The 21,649-nt window shown below is 42.1% G+C and overlaps 1 protein-coding gene across 3 annotated transcripts in view; it reads left to right on the top strand.

Moving 5' to 3' along the window:
• PALD1 (phosphatase domain containing paladin 1) overlaps positions 1–21,649 on the top strand; it is a 319,104-nt gene that overhangs the window by 114,447 nt on the left and 183,008 nt on the right. For all 3 annotated transcript variants that reach the window (XM_044296577.1, XM_044296578.1, XM_044296579.1), the window contains one exon: positions 21,087–21,293. In XM_044296577.1, the coding sequence (XP_044152512.1) occupies positions 21,087–21,293 (207 nt within the window). The remainder of the gene's footprint in view (positions 1–21,086; positions 21,294–21,649) is intronic.

A 21,649-nucleotide genomic window follows, 5' to 3' on the forward strand; every position in this document is an offset into this window, starting at 1 on the left:
CCACACGCACTCTCCGATCCTCACAAGACCTCCTTCTCTCCTCTCCTCTTATCACCTCTTCCACAATCGCCTCCAAGATTTCTCCCGCGCATCCCCCGTACTCTGGAACTCACTACCCCAACGTATCAGACTCTCACCTACAGTGGAATCCTTCAAAAGAAACCTGAAAACTCACCTTCAGACAAGCCTACAACCAGTGACCCTGCTGCCTCTATACCGCCATAACCAACTTCACCCGCACCTACTGTGTCCTTCTCCCATACCATGTAGATTGTAAGCCCTCACGGGCAGGGCCCTCTCTCCTTCTGTACCAGTTTGTAACTTGTTTTGTTTATGATTAGTGCAATTGTCTGTATTATGTATGTGTACCTCAGGAATGGCGCTTTAATATTTAATAATAATATTAATCTATATCAGAACTGATATCTTATTGTTACTGATCTGATCTACCATTCTGGGGGGGGGGGGTTGTTCTGCATCCCAGCACTTCTCACATTGATATGTTATTATAGTCATTATATCACTTTTGAGTTGTATATATCCTTGTTTTGGATTCAATAATAAAGATTTGTATTATATCTTGATATGTGTGGTATTTTTGATTTGGAGTTGTCTATCAGGCTTCCACATATATATTATATTCTAGCATTATATTTGTATATACAGCAAATAACTAGACGGTATGGAGATGAGCAATGGCATAATGATTGCTCCTCCCCATGCTGTGGAGGACATCACTGCATGTAATAGCAACGGTGTCCTCCACTAGCGAGCAGGCAATTGCCAGGAAGGAACGCTTCCCTCCCAACAATTGCCTGCAGATTGGGGCTGTTTAATACAGCCTTAATATGAATGTAGGGTTAAATAGGTTTTTGAAGGATTAGCGTATTTGTCATTCGGCCGGACAGAAACTCTTGCTTTCGGTGTCTTTTGTCTGGTCGAATACCGGCACTCCCCGTCGGGTCCCGTTATAGTCAATGGGCCCTGGCGGTGCTCCAGCTCTTTTTGGCTGTACCGCATACAATGAACTTCAGCTGTCTGTTTTCCGGCTGAGATTTTAACACTAGTGTGAAACAATTTAAAGGCATATTGTGATATATACAGTATCATTTTTTTTTTCCCCCTTTATTTCTCATTTTAGCAGAAATGCTCTTTACTTTACTGTGGTGGAGAGACGGGCTGGGGACCAGTATTTCTGCGTGGATTACCTTCAATTACAAATCACACTATATGATATAAAATCCTTAATCCCTTCCCTTCTACCAGACATAGTTTTATCAGATTTCATTGTTATAATGGACTCGGAGAATACATGGTATTCTCCGAATCCATTATAAAAATGAAATCTGATAAAAACTATGTCTGGTAGAAGGGAAGAGTACATTGCATTCTCTGAGTCCATTATAAAAATGAAATCTGATAAAAACTATGTTTGGTAGAAGGAAAGGGTTTAAGGATTTTATATCATATTGTGGGATTTGTAATTGAAGGTAATCCAAGCAGAACCACTGGTCCCCAGCCCATCTCTGCACCACAGTAAAGAGTATTTCTGCAAAAATGAGAAAAAAAATAAAAGATACCGTATATATCACAATATGCTTCAAAATTATTTCACACTAGCGTTAAAATCTCTTCCGGAACAGACTGCTGAAGTTCATTGTATGCGGTCCATTGTATTCCCTGAGTCCATTATAAAAATGAAAAAAATATTATGGATGCTCTTTAGAGTATGAAGTTAACTTATGGCTTTATCCAGGCGTTTTAGAAGGATTTTCATGTCCTAAATGATATGAACAGAGCTTTTTATTACGTAACCAGGTTTATCTTTTGAGTGTATTCTTGCTCGCAGATGCTAGTGCCATTTAAAGTCTGCATTATTTCTTTTACTACTCCCCAGGATCCATCTTTATATACTGTAGTTTGTTATGCATCGGAGTGCACAATGTTGGGTTCTTTTATTGTTTGCACACATTAGCATTTTGTTACATTTACCCCTTTTTATGGTCCAATAGTAATTCCACATGACATGATAGTGGCGCAGGCATTCAATCTAACCTCAGTCCTCTTGTTTAATGGATAGTTGTACTGCGAGGCATTTTTTAGGACATATGTAAGGCATTAAGCAGAATATTGAGACATCTGCAAAATAAAATACGGCTGCGTGAAACCATTTCATAAGTGGGCAACTTTAGTAATATTGAGACCAGTGGCATGCTTAGACAATCTTTGTCAGGTTTGTCCATCTTTCAGGACGCCAGAAAATTAACTTTGAAGCGCATTAGCATTCTGAATAGGGATGAGCGAATTGACTTCTGATGAAACATCCGAGCAGGAGCTCCGTACAGTATTCGAATGTATTAGCTCCGATGAGCCAAAGTTATTGCTTCATGAAGTCTCGCAAGATTTCGCGCAATAACTTCATAAATTATTTTGTACTGTAAAAAAACCTTTCCCACTTTTTATAGTATAAATGAGGTTTTTTTTTACAGTACAAATTAATTTATGAAGTTATTGCGCGAAATCTTGCGAGACTTCGTGAAGCAATAACTTCGGCTCATCTCTAATTCTGAACAAAGTGCCCAGTAGGGCATCAACAATGGTTCAAGGAGCCCAAACCCTACTCCTTCAAGAGCCTAGGCCTGCCTCTTCCAAGTGCCCAAATCTGCCTGTTTCCAGTTCACCCTCTCCTTTATGACATCACTATCTTCTTTCAACTCGCCCGCTACATCAGCGTCTGCCTTGGCAAACTCCTGCACAAGTACAGAACGGGGAACTGCTTGCGCAGTGTCTTGCCTACGGTGTGCATCAGACTCAGTGTAGATACAGCGCATGCACCGAGCTGTTGATGACATGAGATTTCACTGAGGCAGACATTGACATTGCAGCGGAGTTGAAAGAAAATAGTGATGTCACAGAGGAGGATAACCCTGACAAAGATATAGGGCAGTGATGGCTAACCTTGGCACTCCAGCTGTGGTAAAAATACAACTCCCAAGATGCCCCCCTTGCTTGTCTGCTCTCAGAACTCTATTGAAATAAATGGAGCATGCTGGGAGTCGTGGTTTCACCACAGCTGGAGTGCCGGAGGTTAGCCATCACTGATATAGGGGGTCATTTATCAAACAGGTGTAAAGTTTAATTTAATACATAAGGAAATATGGTTTGTAAGTTTTTTAAAGGAAATCTCTTACTTTCACTGTATTTAACCAGTGCTAATGCAATGTAGCTCACTCTACCGTCATTAAAACTAGGGGGGTTATTTATCAAACTGGTGTAAGGTAGAACTGGCTTAGTTGCCCATAGAAACCTGTCAGATTCCACCTTTCATTTTAAACAGCTCCTTTGGAAAATGAAAGGAGGAATCTAATTGGTTGCTATGGGCAACTAAGCCAGTTCTACTTTACACCAGTTTGATAAATAACCCCCCTAGTTTTAATGACGGTAGAGTGAGCTACATTGCATTAGCACTGGTTAAATACAGTTAAAGTAAGAGATTCCCTTTAAAAACTTACAAACCATATTTCCTTCTGTATTTAAATCATGTCACAGCAACACAAACAAACATGGGCGGACTAGGAATTTAAAGTGGGCCTGGAAAGAAACTGAAAAGTGGATCCATGTTGTAGGCGGGTCCAAATTGACAGAAGGTGGAGCAGCACAAGTAGGCAGGGACAATAGAAGTAGGGGGCTTGCAATACTCTAAAAGTACTGTCTCAACAGAAGCAAATAGCACAGTGCTGCACAAAATACTGCTGCCCTCGCCATGGTATTTAACTGGATAACTGTCCTGGGGAGTTAATCGGGTGATGCTGTCGTTCATGCAGGCACCACTGATCATAGTTTCTGGGCAGCAGATCATGTGGTCTAAACAGTGATCTGCTGCTCAGACACCATGATTCTGTATGAGGACGAGGGATCGCGATCGCTGCATGTAAATGCAGTGGTCTCCTTCACTGAACAAGCAGCCAACTGTCGGGAAGGAACGCCTCCTTCCTTACATTCGGCTGCAGAATCATCGCATCTAAATCCACCTGAATGTGACCGTATTTAGTTTGGTTACAGCGGAAACATTGCAAAGATTTTGTTAAATTTATGTATAGTAATTACAGTGTAACTAGGGGTCAGTTGAGCATAATCCTGTTTTCTAGTATAAATGGACTAGATGCCCTTCATAATGTTCTAAATGAATCCTTTTGACTTCCATTAGGTCTGTCTTGCGTGAGCTATGAGAAATTCTATGGACATCATGACGGTCCTATGATGCTGTTAATTCAGGTCATTAGAACTGCAGTCAGGCTGGATTTGTAGTTGTTTTTTTTTTCTGCCACAATGTTTGAGATTAGAAGAAACTCAAGTCTTTCTTTATGCCTCCAGAAACCGCGCCATTCCTGTCCATGGACTGTGTTTGGTATTGAAGCTACTCTTGAATGAGGCTGTACTGCAATACCACATGAACATACAGTAAGATATCAAGGATAGTAGAGGTGTCCTAACAAAATATCATAATTACAGAAGAAAAAGGACCCTTAAAATCACAAATTTATTTCTATTAATTTTAAAATAAACCAGCAGATATAGGTAACCAAGAGGGACCAACAAGTGGGGAACCCTAATGGTAGAGTAAGTACATGATCACAATTGATAGTCACAATAGATATAAAGAGATGTAGATAACGTAAAGGGATGTAGATAACGTAGGGAGATAGGGGACGGTATGGTGTAGGGAGGAGGGGTATATCAGGGGAGATCTTTCCCTGCGGAAACCCTAGTCTACCCTCTGCCCAGAGACGACCCCTAGTGGTGGGTTCTCCCCGTCCTCCTACCTATGTAGTTCCTGATGGATTGGAAGCGGGATATGCTACATGTGGGATGCCCCCATGACGCCTGTCGCCTAGTGTGTGCTCGATAGTGCAGGTTTCAGCTTATATCTGTTGATCATCTTTTCTTTTAGTGCCTTATCTAACCTATACCAACCCCCTGAAGAACCCACCCTGGGGAAACTCCTCGGGATGATGCCTAGAAAAGGTCTTTTTGTTTAGGGTTTTCCAAGGTGTATGAGGATAGGTACGAGGGCGGGGAGACCCCACCACTAGGGGTCGTCTCCGGGCAGAGGGTAAACTAGGGTTTCTGCAGGGAAAAATCTCCCCTGATATACCCCTCCTCCCTACAGCTTGGTTACCTATATCTGTGGGTTTATTTTAAAATTAATATAAATAAATTTGTGATTTTAGGGTCCTTTTTTCTTTTTCTTCTGTACTGCAATACCATCCCATGGCCAACAGTAGGGAAAAAACTGATACATTTTCTAATCTCATAAAAGTCACTTTAAAGGGAAAATGCTGTGCAATAAATCATTTTATACAGCTGGAGAAGCTAAATAGATTGATCTAGTTACTAGATCAATCTATTTAGCTTCTCCTGCTGTATTAGTATAACTTATTCCATTTATTTAAATCCCTGTTCTTTCTATGCTTCGGAGTCTAGTGGGTGGTGCTACTCCCTTCCCTGCATGAGTGTGCATACATATACAGGCAGTGCAGAATTATTAGGCAAATGAGTATTTTGACCACATCCTCCTCTTTATGCATGTTGTCTTACTCCAAGCTGTATAGGCTCGAAAGCCTACTACCAATTAAGCATATTAGGTGATGTGCATCTCTGTAATGAGAAGGGGTGTGGTCTAATGACATCAACACCCTATATCAGGTGTGCACAATTATTAGGCAACTTCCTTTCCTTTGGCAAAATGGGTCAAAAGAAGGACTTGACAGGCTCAGAAAAGTCAAAAATAGTGAGATATCTTGCAGAGGGATGCAGCACTCTTAAAATTGCAAAGCTTCTGAAGCGTGATCATCGAACAATCAAGCGTTTCATTCAAAATAGTCAACAGGGTCGCAAGAAGCGTGTGGAAAAACCAAGGCGCAAAATAACTGCCCATAAACTGAGAAAAGTCAAGCGTGCAGCTGCCAAGATGCCACCAGTTTGGCCATATTTCAGAGCTCCAACATCACTGGAGTGCCCAAAAGCACAAGGTGTGCAATACTCAGAGACATGGCCAAGGTAAGAAAGGCTGAAAGACGACCACCACTGAACAAGACACACAAGCTGAAACGTCAAGACTGGGCCAAGAAATATCTCAAGACTGATTTTTCTAAGGTTTTATGGACTGATGAAATGAGAGTGAGTCTTGATGGGCCAGATGGATGGGCCCGTGGCTGGATTGGTAAAGGGCAGAGAGCTCCAGCCTGACTCAGATGCCAGCAAGGTGGAGGTGGAGTACTGGTTTGGGCTGGTATCATCAAAGATGAGCTTGTGGGGCCTTTTCGGGTTGAGGATGGAGTCAAGCTCAACTCCCAGTCCTACTGCCAGTTTCTGGAAGACACCTTCTTCAAGCAGTGGTACAGGAAGAAGTCTGCATCCTTCAAGAAAAACATGATTTTCATGCAGGACAATGCTCCATCACACGCGTCCAAGTACTCCACAGCGTGGCTGGCAAGAAAGGGTATAAAAGAAGAAAATCTAATGACATGGCCTCCTTGTTCACCTGATCTGAACCCCATTGAGAACCTGTGGTCCATCATCAAATGTGAGATTTACAAGGAGGGAAAACGGTACACCTCTCTGAACAGTGTCTGGGAGGTTGTGGTTGCTGCTGCACGCAATGTTGATGGTGAACAGATCAAAACACTGACAGAATCCATGGATGGCAGGCTTTTGAGTGTCCTTGCAAAGAAAGGTGGCTATATTGGTCACTGATTTGTTTTTGTTTTGTTTTTGAATGTCAGAAATGTATATTTGTGAATGTTGAGATGTTATATTGGTTTCACTGGTAAAAATAAATAATTGAAATGGGTATATATTAGTTTTTTGTTAAGTTGCCTAATAATTAGGCACAGTAATAGTCACCTGCACACACAGATATCCCCCTAAAATAGCTAAAACTAAAAACAAACTAAAAACTACTTCCAAAATTCAGTTTTTTGGGTTCATTGAGAACATGGTTGTTGTATAATAATAAAATTAATCCTCAAAAGTACAACTTGCCTAATAATTCTGCACTCCCTGTATAGTTGTCAAATATTTAAGTAGGGCCACTCACTTGACTCCCAAGCATAGAAAGAATGAAGATTTAAAAAAATAAAATACAAGTTAAATACAAATGACCGACTTTAGCTAGTCATTGAGTATTTTTTACAGGGCCACTTTAAGTTAACAGTCCACCCCTGTGAAGAGGAGTATGTCTTCTTTTAAAGGGTTTCTCTGGGCATGATTCAAAATGGCCACCAGCAACCTGTCCTAGTATGTGAGCAGGACTTGCAGAGCTGCCTAGGAGGGTAAGACGGCAGGACCTCACTACACTCTACACTGCTCTACAACAAATGGTAATGAAGTGATCCTGCCTATGATACGTCATCAGAGCTGAGAAGCCTGACAGAAAACTTATCAATATGTAAGTGCCAGAGCATAATGTGTAGTGAGGCCCTGCCCCCACAATCCTAGGCAGCTCTGCAAGTGGAGGAAACCAGTCTATACACATTGTAGGACAGATTGCTGAGGGCCATTTTAAATCGGTCTTGGAAAACCCCTTTAAGCCCCGTTGACCCTGCAGTTTCCTCCCACACTCTAAAGACATACAGATGTCAGCGCTTTATACCGTAAGTGAGTATAATAACTAAATAAATAATAAATTGTCTAAGGTGCTACCATAGCTGTTGATACACCATATTTTTTGACTATATTCTACTATGTATTTCCCTGATGAATTGACCTTTTAAAGGGCTTGTCCAGGAATAATTTAAAATGGCCGCCACAAAGCCATCCTAGAATGTGTGTAGGACTGGTTGCCTCCAGTTGCCGAGCTGCCTGGGGATAGGGGTGTTACTTTGGCACTTGCATACAGTACAAAACCGTGAGCTGTCAGGCTGCTCAGCCATAATGGCATATCATAGGCAAGTGTGCACCGCCAATGAGGCGAGGTGAGGCGATTGCCTCAGGCAGCACCAGGTAGGACAAGTGGGAGGCAAAGTCCTTTCGTTGTTGAAGAGTTCATCTCTGCATATTCAAATGTATCGCTGTTCTCAGGACAGTGATACAGTTAAATGCTGCAACGGGGCATGGGAGCGATGTCTCCCTGCCCTTCTGTTCGCTTTAATAGGATTTTGTCCTAGTGCCTGTACCCTATCGTCATCGTGCAAGCTTTGCTGGGCTGCATACAGCTCGGGGCACAGACCAGAAGAGGTCTGTGTCCTAGAATGGAGGTAAGTATTTGAGTTTATTATTTTAATTTGGCAGCATGCTGTTGGGCCACTATGTGTGTGTGTGTGTGTGTGTGTGTGTGTGTGTGTGGGGGGTCTTTTTTTCCAACTGGGGGAGGGACATTGGGGGCTCTAAAAAGGGGCATTTTTGTAATTGAACACATTATTAGGGGGCCACTATTGGTACATTTGTTCTACTGGGGGCACTAATAGGGGGTCATTTGTACTGGCACCTGTTATTAAGGAGCATGTTTTGTACTGGCACATATAAGGGGGTATTTTTTTGTACAGACACATTGAAAGTGTTTTTTTTTTTTTGTACAAGCACACATTATAGGGGGAATTATTACTACTGGGCATTATTGTTGGCTTGATTACTACTGGGTGGACTACAAGGAGCATGATTACTAGTATGGGGCATTATTACTTCCGGGGCAAAATAAGGGACCTTATTACTGTTACCACATAGTGTACTCTACAGTGAGGGGCACCCTGTAACAGTTTCAGCTTAGCACAATTATTTTTGGAGGACACTGTTTATAGTACTGTGAGTGTCAGGGGCACAATTTGCTGGACACTGTTATTTTTTTGATTATTGAAGGGGGCACTATCTGTATGGTACTAGTATTTTCATGGGGACTGTTTCTGCAGTATAGTATTGGTGAGCACAGCAGGCACAGTATTGGGGGGGGGGCAGGATGGGGTGTTCAGAAGGTGAGAGGATGATGGAAAAGTAGTAAACTAAGGTGTCTGTGTGCCAAACTCTGCAGAGACAAGAGATAGCTAAAAGAAATCATCATGGCGGTCTGGTCTGAATGGAGAAGATGAGGAAAGAGAACATCTACATCAGAGAAGACAACAATGGATGTAAGGCTACTTTCACATTAGCGTTTTTTGCGGATCCGTCATGGATCTGCAAAAACGCTTCCATTGCAAAATACAACCACATGCATCTGTAATGAATGGATTCGGTTGTATTATGTCTTATATAGCCTTGGCAGATCTGTCATGAACACCATTGAAAGACCATGGGGGACGGATACGTTTTCAATTGTCAAAAAAAAGAGAAAACTGATTTGTTCCCATTGACTTGCATTGTGTGTCAGGACGGATTAATCTCGATCTGCACCACATGGCGGACAGAAAAACTCTGTCTACCACCAGAGCGGAATGGTGACTAAACGGAGACAAACTGATGCATTCTGAGCGGATCCTTTTCCATTCAGAATGCATTAGGGCAAAACTGATCCGTTTTGGACCGCTTGTGAGAGCCCTGAACGGATCTCCGAAACGGAAAGCCAAAACGCCAGTGTGAAAGTAGCCTAAGAGGTATGTGGCGCTGTATTCTCTTGCATGTTTTGTAGCGCTGTATGTAATGTTTTCCAAGCATGCCTTTAACAGTAGGGCTGGAGGGAAGGGGTAAGTTGAGAATTTTTCATGGGGGGGCATAGTTTTTAGTTTTCCCCTCAGGCAGCAGAAAGGCTAGGTCTATGATAGCTAACCTCCAGCACTCCAGCTGTGGTAAAACTACAACTCTCAAGATGCACACTTGCTTGGCTGTTCTCAGAACTCCACAGAAGGAATGGAGCATGCTGGGAATTGTAGTTTAGCCACAGCTGGAGTGACGGAGGTTAGCCATCACTGGGCTAGGTGCACCCCTGATCATGGGTAGGATCACATCATCACCATGTATTGTAGAGGAGTGTAGTGTGTAGTGATGCCCTGCCCCTCATCCCCTTAGGCAGCTTTGCAAGTGAAGGCAACCAGTCCTGCTCATATTCTAGGGCAGGTTGCTGGCAGACTTTTTAAATCGCTCCTGGAGAACCCCTTTAATAAATGACCATAGGTGATATTTTTGTTACTGGCATGTATACTGTTTACACCATACATGCTTTTTTGCTCCATTGGTTAGTGAAGAGATAATAATGATCCACCATAGTGACTAGAGAATTGTAGTTCCACTGGGTTATTTGGAGAGTAACTGGTGACCCGAGGTTGCAGAATTGATATATTTTAATAGTGCCTGTAGTCATAAACCAGGAAAGCCACTCTTCTGTGTCCTCTTAAAAATGAATATATTAATATTGGTTCCAACGCATTTCAAGCATGGGATCCCTCGAGCTTTTGTCTTGCAGTACTGCTTTTAATTATACCCTCCTTTTGTTAGTTGCTAATTATCAACTTGTGTCTAATGAATAAGTGCAGCTGTTCTCACATTGTTCTAAACAGCTCTGAGCCGATAAATCCTAATTAATGGAATAATGCTCAATCAACTGAACAATTGTTTGCTTAACCAAAGCAACCTGTTTATTTTCCATTGGGCTGAAGCAGTGCGCACATTCTGCATCCGTTGGATCAGTAAACAATTTCTTTGTTTCATTAAACATACTTTTTACGAACATCTTGTGAAATCAAGAAAAAAAAATAAGATGGAAGTTAATGGAAAAATAAATTTTAATCTTCTGCATGATAACCTATCTCGACCACCCACATAAATGCATTCAAGTTGAATTTGTTGATATGGGGGCAAATTCACAATGGCATGTTTGGGCTCTGTGGGGGAGATTTATCAAAACTGGTGTAAAGGAAAGTTGGCTTAGTTGCCCACAGAAATCGGATTGATCATTTTCTCTGAAAAATGAAAGGTGAAATCTGATTGGTTGCTATTGGCCATTAGGCCAGCGTTCCTTTGCACCAGTTTTGATAAATGTCCCCCCTGTGTATGTAGAGATATTCTCCCCTAGAAGCATTCATTCTTTGGGTGAATTCCTCATACTTATGGAGGGGCATTTACTAATGTCTTTACGCCCCAAAAGTTGCAAATTATGGAGGACACCAAATGTGTGCAATAATTTCGGACTTTAGAACCTTTTCGACACTTTTCTTATGTGGATGCAAAATAGCAAGGCTTAGCACAGCCCACTGGATTTACTATAATTTACGCCAGAAACTAGTGTAAGTTTTAGGTGAAGTATACACTACCCCCTGGCTAGACTACAGATTCTGGCACACAGAGCGACAAAGATCTGCCTCTTAATAAATTAGGTGCATCTCACGCAGAGCGATCAAGACTGGCGTATGGGAATGCCAGCGTTAATAAATGTCCCTCATAGAGTTCGATAGAACATGCCTCAAAAAAATTTCAGTCGGTCCATTTCCAATAGGCTTACCACATAGGCATAGATTGCCAGTCTTCAGTGTCTAGTGAGAAAAAATTATAGCGATATCTGGAGTCAGAATTTGCATAGGTTGAAAGGATTTGCTGAACCCAAATGGTTCTGTGGTAGCCCCATAGAGTTGAATGGAGTGGCAGCATGCATACATGACCTTTTGGCTCATTCAAAACAAAGGAGCACGGGCCACTGTTCTGGTGATTGGTGGTGGGTTACCCAGCCGTCAGATCTCCGGCCAATCCGACCTTTTTCCCATCTGTGGATAGGGGATTAGTTGTCTTAATGCAGGGATGGCCAACCTGTGGCTCTCCAGCTGTTGTAAAACTACAAATCCCACCATGCCCTGCTGTAGGCTGATAGCTGTAGGCAGTGTGTGAATGTTGGGAGTTGTAGTTTTGCAACAGCTGGAGAGCTTTAGGTTGGCCATCCCTGTCTTAATGGAACAAACTCTTTAAAGAAAAGAGTCCTCTATGTGGGCAACGTGGTATTAAAGGGGTTGTCCGGTTTCCGATATTGATAACCTATTCTCAGGATAGGTCATCAATATCAGATCAATAGAGGGTCCGACTCCCAACACCCACACCAATCAGCAGTTTGAAGAGGATGCAGCGGTCTTGCGAGCACTGCTTTCTCTTCACTGCTTACCTGCTTGCCATCGGCATTGCAGCGGTGAGCAGGGTCATTACCGCTCCTCCATCCCTTTCACTTGAATAAGAAAGTAGTAGTTACACTCTGTCCCATTCAAGTGAATAGGGATGAGGAGTTCTAATTACACCTGCTCGTCACTGCAATGTTGATGGTGAGCAGGTAAACTGTAAAGAGAATGCAGCGCTCATACAAGCTGCAGTCTCTTCAAACAGCTGATTGGTGAGGGTGCCGGGAGTGGGACCCCCACCGATCACTATTGGAAACCCGACGACCCCTTCAACAGGAGTAGCTGGGCAGATTGGTACATTATTTTGGAATAAAGATTCAGTGTAACTTATTCAGTTATTTAACTCCCTGCATTTTCTATGCTTTATAAGTCCTTCTTATCATGGAAAGAGTACACATTTTATAGTTTATTGCCCACTTTTAAAAGCGGCATTGCTTATTATGAATTGAAAAAATTATAGTCCATACTTGACTTTTAATGCAGCGCTCTGTCTCTCGGGATTCAGACCTCATTAATGCTTCCTTCAGATAACATAAACGCTGCCTATTATGGTGCGGCCTCTGATGAGAACTCATTTTTTGTCCGTGGAGAGTTGCTATGATCCAGGCTTTGGCATTACAAAGATCTGATCTTCTGTGTGAACTACTGAGCATGGCTCTTGCCAACAGAGCACAGTTAAAAATGTCTCATCTTATAATGTGGAAGCTGAGGAAAGGCCATGACTTGTGTTCTGGTGGCATCTATTGCTCACAAGGTTGACATTGTAATCCATTTTGTGGATTTTTCTCTTTCATGTAAATATAGGTTTGAAATATTTTATTTTTAAAGATGATAAAAATAAACTAAGATTCAGGGGGGTTTTTAAAGTAAAAAGATCAGAAGTCCAACGGAAACTGGTCAGAAACCATTATAAGTCAATGTAATCTCACAGGATCCATTGGAAAATTAATCTATATTGGCTGCCGTGGATCGGTTGCAGAAGAGTTGACAATTATGGGAATTTTAGAGAGTTTTACATATGGAAAGACATAAAAAATACAACTGTTCAATTACAAAGGTAAATACATAGACATTCTAAATATTTCTGTGTTTTTCAGTGAAATATTACAGTTTATTTTCTCCTTCTAAAAATGGTGATAACTTTGTAATGGACATGCCACCTCCTTTATGTGCACATTAGTACAACCAGTTATGCAATTGGTCCACAATCATTTGTGAAGTACTTTCTGTGATGGTTAGAGGAAATCCCGAAGATAACATATTTATGGAAAGGGGACTTCCTTGAATGATACAGACTGGCAGTACAGGACAGTGTAAGACAATTACTCTCGTTACCAGTCTACAAGTGTGCTGCACATTGATAGCATGGGCAGGAAATACCTGACATATCACATCCTCATATGGACACAACACAAATAAAGTCATTAGGCACAATGTTGATGAATGTCCTGTTCTTATTATTCTTTTTTTGTATGATTTCTTTGATACATTATGGAAATTATTATATCAAGAGGGAGATCTTATTTTGGCATGATAAATAAAGTTTTTAGAAATTGCCAAACATCCTACTAGAACAGGACATTTTGGACAACCTCTTTTTGTTAAAGTCCCTTAACAATGAGCTTTTCCTGTTGCTGGGACACCGGGCAATCAAATGTTATCTGTGCGAGGATCTAGCAAGTGTTCAGCTTCCCTACAGCACCACCACAGGAGAAATAAAGCATTGCACATCTTCAATAAAAGCCAACAGGTTGTCCATGTAATAGATGGACATGTTGGGTCCTCCAGAGTGAGAGACCATCTTTGTTGCCATTCTATTACCTGAAAGTCCTGAATAGTGGGTAGGGATTGTTCCCCTATCTTAACACAGAATTTCTTAATGGAGTACATGAGGATGAACTTTCCAAGTCTGACAAACACTTATTTTTTTACTGTATTGAGTATCAGATTTCAGATTTCTTTCTATTCAGTTGTGCTTTTAATGACATGATATGCATGATCCAGTACATATTTCCACCCAAATGTTAAATTACTTTTGTAAGACTCTTTTTCCTACCAAATGTAGATAATTTCATGTGGAAAGCAGAAGGCCCCTTTCAGTCAGGCCTCATGAGCATGGCACCGCTGCATGCAGAGGCTGGACTGAGCACTCTAAGGCCCCTTTCACAAGGGCGAGATTTCCGCGCGGGTGCAATGCGTGAGGTGAACGCATTGCACCCGCACTGAATCCGGACCCATTCATTTCTTCTGTGATGGACAGATGTGGGGCTGTTTTTGGAATAAATCAGCCATGATTTTCTAATCCTGGACAACCTCTTTAAAGCATAATTTAGCAAATGCACATGTGACTGTGGTGAACCTTGATAGCCCACAGCCCTTATTATCACTTCCCTAGGCACCAGACATTGTAGATCTGCTTTATGTGTACCTGCTTATGGCATGGAGGTAGCCAGTTTTGGATTGGAATTATTTGGACCGACCAGAGGAAATGTTTCTAAGGTCCTAACCATCATCTTTACATAACCTGTGCACATCCCTGTGCAATTTCATTATAAACTTTACCAATTGTATGACAAATTATAAACAGCTTTCATAGGCTTTTCGTCAATTAAACCATTAAATTGAATTGTGTGAAAAGCTCTATGGCAAATTTCAGTATTTTGCATCCATATTTGTGAGCCAAAACCAGGGCTGGAATCTCTTCTGTGTTTTAGACCCACTTCTGATTTTGGCTTACAAATGCTGATGACAAATACTGACTGTGAAATGCCGGAAACGGCGAATCCCCACGGGATCTCATTTTAGCCAATTGGCTCCGGTGGTATATGGCCCTATCCGGCTAAGGTTACTTTCACACTAGCGTTTTTCTTTTCCGGCACTGAGTTCCGTCCTAGGGGCTCTATACCGGAAAAGAACTGACCAGTTTCATCCCCATACATTCTGAATAGAGAGAAATCAGTTCAGGATGCATCAGGATGTCTTCAGGTCAGTCACTGAACGGCGTTTTGGACGGAGGAAATACCGCAGCATGCTGTGGTATTATCTCCGTCCAAAATTCCAGGTAAGTTGCCGGATCCAGCATTAATTTACATTGAAATGTACTAGTGCTGGATTCGGCATTAAAAATACTGCAATGGTAAAAATGTGAAAAATATATGGACTGCTTGCTGGATCACTCTGCCGCAAGTGTGAAAGTAGCCTAAGCCAGGTATGGTGTGGATAGCTTGACTGCAGGTGTGGAACTATCCTTAATTATAAAGAACACAACTGTAGGAGAAAGTTTGTAACAGAGCAGAGAGTGGCTTAACTGGGCCACAGGCCTCCTACACAGTTAAGCCAGTACTCTCTGCACTGATGAGGGGCAATTGCCCCGAAACAGCTGTCTGCAGATGAGGTGCTGGTTTATTTAATATCCAAGTCATGTCTCAAGGCTTATTTTAAGAGCTGAACATTGACTTGTAGGATGGCTGCCTTACATCTGGTGACATTAGAGGCAGAGCTTGTTAAAAGCTAATTTGCATTTCTTCCCTCCCAGAATTCCAGAGGAGCGTGTATGGCCTATAAGTCTCCTCACACTGATTAAGGTGCTCTCTCTCTAAGGAGAGTTAGTTCTCCCTTTGCTTGGATTAGCTTCCTGAGACTGTTTGTAAGTTTGTGCCGAAATACTTTGGCTGTCCGGGTGGCTGGTCTCAGACAATCATGGAGGTGAGCATACTGGATGTGGAGATCCTAGGCTGGTGTGGTTACACGTGGTCTGCGGTTGTGAGTAGCGATGGGAAGTTCGGATCTTTTTCATGAATCGATTCATTTGAATCAGTTCATTCAAAAGAACCGATTTATGAATCGGATCTTCGGTTCACTTCCTGAGCCGGCAGAAGCAAGTGAACTGAAGATCAATGCGCATGCTCAGCTCATCGAATCTTCGGTTCACTCGCTGAGTCGGCTCTCAAGTGAACCGAAGGTCTGCAGGGACTCTCTCCTGGCAAACACAGCTCTGCTGCAGTGGAGCAGACTGATGTAATTACACTGTATAGTTATTGCAGGGATTTAAATAATGGTCTAAGAGTTTATTAGTTAAAAGAATCAAATGAGTCAGAGACTCATTTGATTCTTTGAGTTAAAAGAAACGTGTCACCATCCGAGTCCCTGCCAGGCTTCCTGCTCTGCTACATTGCTGCAAGCACCCTGTACACACACAGCTCTGCTACATGGAATACTATACCCACCCGGACGGACTTGTCGGGAGACACGGAGCCGCAGAGCAGGAAGCCTGGCAGGGACTCTGTGACACGTCTCTGAGACTAATTAGATTCTTTTAACTAATAAACTCTCAGCCGTTTCTTGGAGTCCCTGCACGACTCCTCCTGTGCTGTGAGTCAGTGCTGGCTGCCTCTGATTGGTTGGAGGGCGGGGAGGGGCGGGGCTAACTTCCACTGTAGGCTCCTATTACACTGCCTGCTGCTGCCTCTATGCTAATCTGACTGAGCGGCTTCACTCGGATCCGCTCAGTCAGAGGAATCAACTCTTCCGGTTCAGTGATCTGAATCGATTCAAAAGAACGATTCGTTCATGATCCGGACCTCACTAGTTGTGAGGCCAGTTGGATGTACTGTCAAATTCTCTGAAACGCCTTTGGAGACGGCTTATGATAGAGAAATTCATTGCATGGGCACCAGCTCTGGTAGACATTCCTGGAGTCAGCATGCCAATTGCATGCTCCCTCAAACGTTGCGACATCTGTGGCATTGTGCTGTGTGATCAAACTGCACATTTCAGAGTGGTCTTTTATTGTGGGCAGTCTAAGGCACACCTGTGCAATATTCATGCTGTCTAATCAGCACCTTGATATGGCACACCTGTGAGGTGGGATGGATTATCTCGGCAAAGGAGAAGTGCTCACTAACACAGATTTGTGAACAATATTTGAGAGTAATGGGTCTTTTGTATATGTAGAAAATGCTTCAGATCTTTGAGTTCAGCTAATGCAATATGGGAGCAAAACCGAAAGTGTTGCGTTTATATTTTTGTTCAGTGTATTATCTCTTTATCTCTATCGGGGATCAGCAACTCCCAGCATGCACATTTACTGGGCTGTTCTTGTAATTCCTATAGAAGTGAAAGGAGGATTCTGGGAGTTGTAGTTTCTGAACAGCTGAAGTGCTGGAGGTTACTGATCTCTGATCTATATACACAAAGAGTTCAGTTCTAATCACATAATCAATCCAATTGCTAATTCACTAGTATGCAATTATGCAGGAATAGAAATGTGTATAATAGTAAAAACATAATCTATATGTAGAGTGACTTGTGCATGTGTACCAATCACATGTGTAGATCCTTTATTCATCTCAAAATGTCATAAAGTTCATGGAACTATATTTTATTAGATAATTAAAAAAAGGGGTTGGTCTTTATCATAGTTAATATTTGTCATCAAACTGTATATTAACAGGTTTGTAGAACATATTGGCGTGCACTCAATGGCTGATGTCCTAAGAGTGAAATTCCACATGACAAACAAAAGAGGTAGAGTCCTAGAACTAAACTGGTAAAGCAGGATCTTGCTCATGCTCGATAACATCATGAGGATGACGCTGCCTTCTTTATAAAAGGGAGATTAGCACTCGTATAGTAATACATTACACAAAGTGCACTGTGCATGCGCAGCAGCAATCCCAAGGTCTCTCACCATCAGCGCCATCTTACTAATGGAGAACTTTGTAGGACACCAGTTGCAACAGGCGGCCTCCCCCCAGGGCCCTCTATATCGCATCTCAGGTTTAGTAGGAATGCCAAGTGGTGTAGTGCGGCCTAAATGTCTCTTTATGCGTGGCACGGTGCTCCTACCTGGACTCTGCTGGACCCCATGCTTTGGCTCCGAAGAAGTAAATAGGGGGAATAATTGAGGGATTTGAAAGAATAACTTGAGTCCAGACCTTGAGATGAAGTTCAATGGCAGCTTTATTTGAACAAACGTTTTTCCAGACAGTTTTCAGGCTTTGTCTTGGTTCCAGCAGGCTTTGTCTTGGTTCCAGCAGGCTTTAGCATGAACTGGCAGGCAAACTCACCTCTGCTTTATCTCTTTCTCTCTGCTTTGCTGACAAGCTAGCTTAGTGACTTTGATTTCTTCTTTATGCTGCACCTTACTCTTTAGTCTGACTTAGTTTCCACCAAGGAATAGGTCGGTCTCCTGTCAGCTCCAACATGGGGTCTCAACTAGAGCAAACTAGAACTGCCCCACCTCATTCTAGTAAGAACCAGGACTGGTCCACTTATGTCTAAAGGGGGGAGAATGGAATGGTAAGTTCCATTCTCTCTAAGGATAGCTCTGCCATTTTTGCTGTCACCTGCTGGAGAACCAGGCACATTACATGTAATAAACAGTTACATAACAAGATTATGAATGCACATTGTGGGAGACCTGGAAAGACATACATAAGATGACATTATATTAGCCCATTAGAGATAGTAGCAGGGTGCAGTAGTGGTAAGACCACTGTGGGGGTGTTACAAAGTCATCACATTCATGCCAATATTAGTATGTTCTACAAATCTGTTAATAAAGAGTTTGAATATATATATATTTTATAAATATCGTTTGCTATTTTTGCTTGAAACCTTGGTGTGCTGCTTCTTCCATTGGTGTTATGTATATGCAGTAGCCGTGTTTGGGGTGGTCCCAACTGTACTCTGGGTCCCTCGGACATGGTGGAGGAGTCACCACGTGTTTCTGCTTTCTAGAGGGGGTTGTAAGGCGCGGTGCACCCAAATGGGAAATAAGTCCAGAGAGTCAGAGTTTGCAGTAATTTAAACCAGTGTGCTTCTTTAATGGAGGAACTCAAGTGCAAAACAATACAGGCAAAGCACTGAGCTGGCTTCTCCAGTCTCCTCCCTGCAGAATAAAGTTCTGTGCTGAGGAAAGGCCTGAGCTAGCTTTCCCTCTCTCTCAGAAGGCTGGTACCCTGGCCAAAAGGCTAGTGGGCCACGCTCTGTGGCTCAGTCATCTGACTGGCCCTCTGGTCAAAGGGCTGGTGACCCAGGGTCTGTGGCAGACTATCCCCATCTTAACATCTTCTTATGGTCCCTCTTGCAGTCTGGCAGAGTCTCTTCTACTAAGCACTGCTCCCTATCTGCAGGGTCTCTCTACCGACTAAACACTGATCCCGAACTGCAGACAGCTAGGGCTCTAACTGCTCTCCTTGTATACAGTTTTTAGCTGAACTAGAACCTTTTAGTGGAAGGGGTGGAGACAAGCAAGTCTTTAGACATAAACAGAGATAAATCAGACAGTCAAAAGGTCAATGTGCCTGTTTTGTCCTTCCCTTGGCATTGTCCCTTAGGCCCCTTTCACCCGAGCGAGTTTTCCACGCAGGTGCAATGCGTGACGTGAACGCATAGCACCCGCACTGAATCCTGACCATTAATTTTAATGGGTCTGTGTACATGAGCGTTGTTTTTCACGCATCAGATCTGCTTTGCGTAAAAATCGCAGCATGTTCTATATTCTACGTTTTTCACGCAGCCCTGGCCCCATCGAAGTGAATGGGGCTACGTGAAAAAGCAAGTGCGGGTGCGATGCGTTTTTCACTGATGGTTGCTAAGAGATGTTTGTAAACCTTCAGTTTTTTTATCACGCGCGTGAAAAACGCATCAAAACACATTGCATTTTCTCACGCGGAAAAAACTGAACAACTGAACGCAATCGCAGACAAAACTGACTGAACTTGCTTGCAAAATAGTGTGAGTTTCACTGAACGCATCCTGACCTAATCCATCACGCTCGTGTGAAAGAGGCCTTATAGTAACTGTGGAAGATTTCTAAATTCTCAGTGCATAGATAGAAAGTCCCAAAGTCTCTCAGTATTAGCTGGCAGTGCATTAACCCTTTCCACAGTACAGTGCAGATAAGATATATTGCAATAGGCATATAAATGCAGTTCAATACAATAGAGATTAGAATAATAGTGCAGGTTAACCTAAGTGCAATAAAAGAGGTGAGTTGATGGCTTTGCATAGTAATTGTTTGCAAATGTTCACAAGCATCTATAGTCCAACGTTTGCTTGCTCTAGGGCACTGCATGTATAGTAGATAACACAGGATAGGTGATGGTCATGGCTTTTCTACCTCCTCCCTGCACAATGACCTCTGCAGAGGTCACAGAGCATGTCTGAGAAACTCTCCCATAGATGTCAATGATCATCTCCTGTCTATTGTGCCCTATGGTCCATGTGGCTGCTGTAAAGTATATTTTTAAATGCTTTCAAACATCATCAAGATGGCTGCTTCCATAATCTTGCATAGAAAAGATAATAAAAGACTATCTGCATTTAGAAATAAACATTTTAGAAAAAAGAACATTCGTCGCTATCTGTTTTCAATTAATAAAAAATATGAGTTGACTCATTCCCTTTAAGAAGTGACCAAAAGGACTCCAGTCTTCACCTGTCTTATTCGAACAATCAGTGGTAGAGCCGGATGTTTATCGCTGAACAGGAAAATCTCGGTGCCTGATTTTAACCTTTTGATAGCCTAACCTACATGAAATGCAACAATACCTTCATCCTCTTAATCTGTACATGTATCAGATTCTGAAATAAGATATTTCAGCCATAATCATTTGCTAGACTAAAGAAAATGATCTCCATGTCTTCTGTCTACTCATATATTGTAGGTTCCAGACCACAATTTTAGATGAATGGTAAAAAAAAATGTGTTCGCTTTAGTTCTATGTGATGCTGTCATTTCCGTGCTTTGCTAGGAATGTAATCTGATCACGGGTCTATGTACCGTGTCCTGACGAATCAATAGTAATATGTAAGCAATGTTCTGAGTTTTGGACGTATTCTCAGATTTTCTATCTGTTCAGAACTTCGAGGCAGTAATGTGGTTGCCGTGTTGGAATTTGCATGTAATGAAATAAGTTGACTTACACTGTAGAATCATTAATTCATATGTTTATTCCAAATAATGTAATGATTATTTTATTTTTTTCCGCTCTCAAGGCGTTTGTGGAGTATGGGTACAACTGCCAGCGCAGCTCAACAGCCGGCCCCCACAGTGCCCCCTAGTGATAGCCTCCAAGGAAATGGCAGTGCAAGTTCAAGTACAGAAGACAGGAATTCTCTTAGCATTCACTCTTTTCAGACAGTGAGCATTCACAACAAGGCCAAATCCATAATCACCAATAAGGTTGCTCCAGTTCTAATTACGTGAGTATTGTTTAGTTCCATTATTTTGATAAGTTGATGTACAGGGCATTACATTAGTTGTAGCAAAAATCAATTCGCAGTGAGTGAATTTAAAAATGGGGGAAAAAAATCCACCTTATATGTATTCTGATGCCCAATCTAAAAATCTTCGGATGCAACTATTAAAAGTGTTTTCAATCGATGGCTTATCCTTAGGCGTATCCTTTATTGATGGTTAACCTTAGGCTGTGTCTAAATAGAATTGTTCTTGTGGTTGGCTGGGGTCCAAGGTCTTGGATCTCCACTAATCAAACCAATCTTGGAGAAAGATCAAGTTTACTTTCCAGTAACAATATAATGTGTTATTATTGTGATAG

The sequence above is a fragment of the Bufo gargarizans genome, chromosome 6 (assembly GCF_014858855.1).
Source record: "Bufo gargarizans isolate SCDJY-AF-19 chromosome 6, ASM1485885v1, whole genome shotgun sequence".
Classification (NCBI taxonomy): Eukaryota; Metazoa; Chordata; class Amphibia; order Anura; family Bufonidae; genus Bufo; species Bufo gargarizans.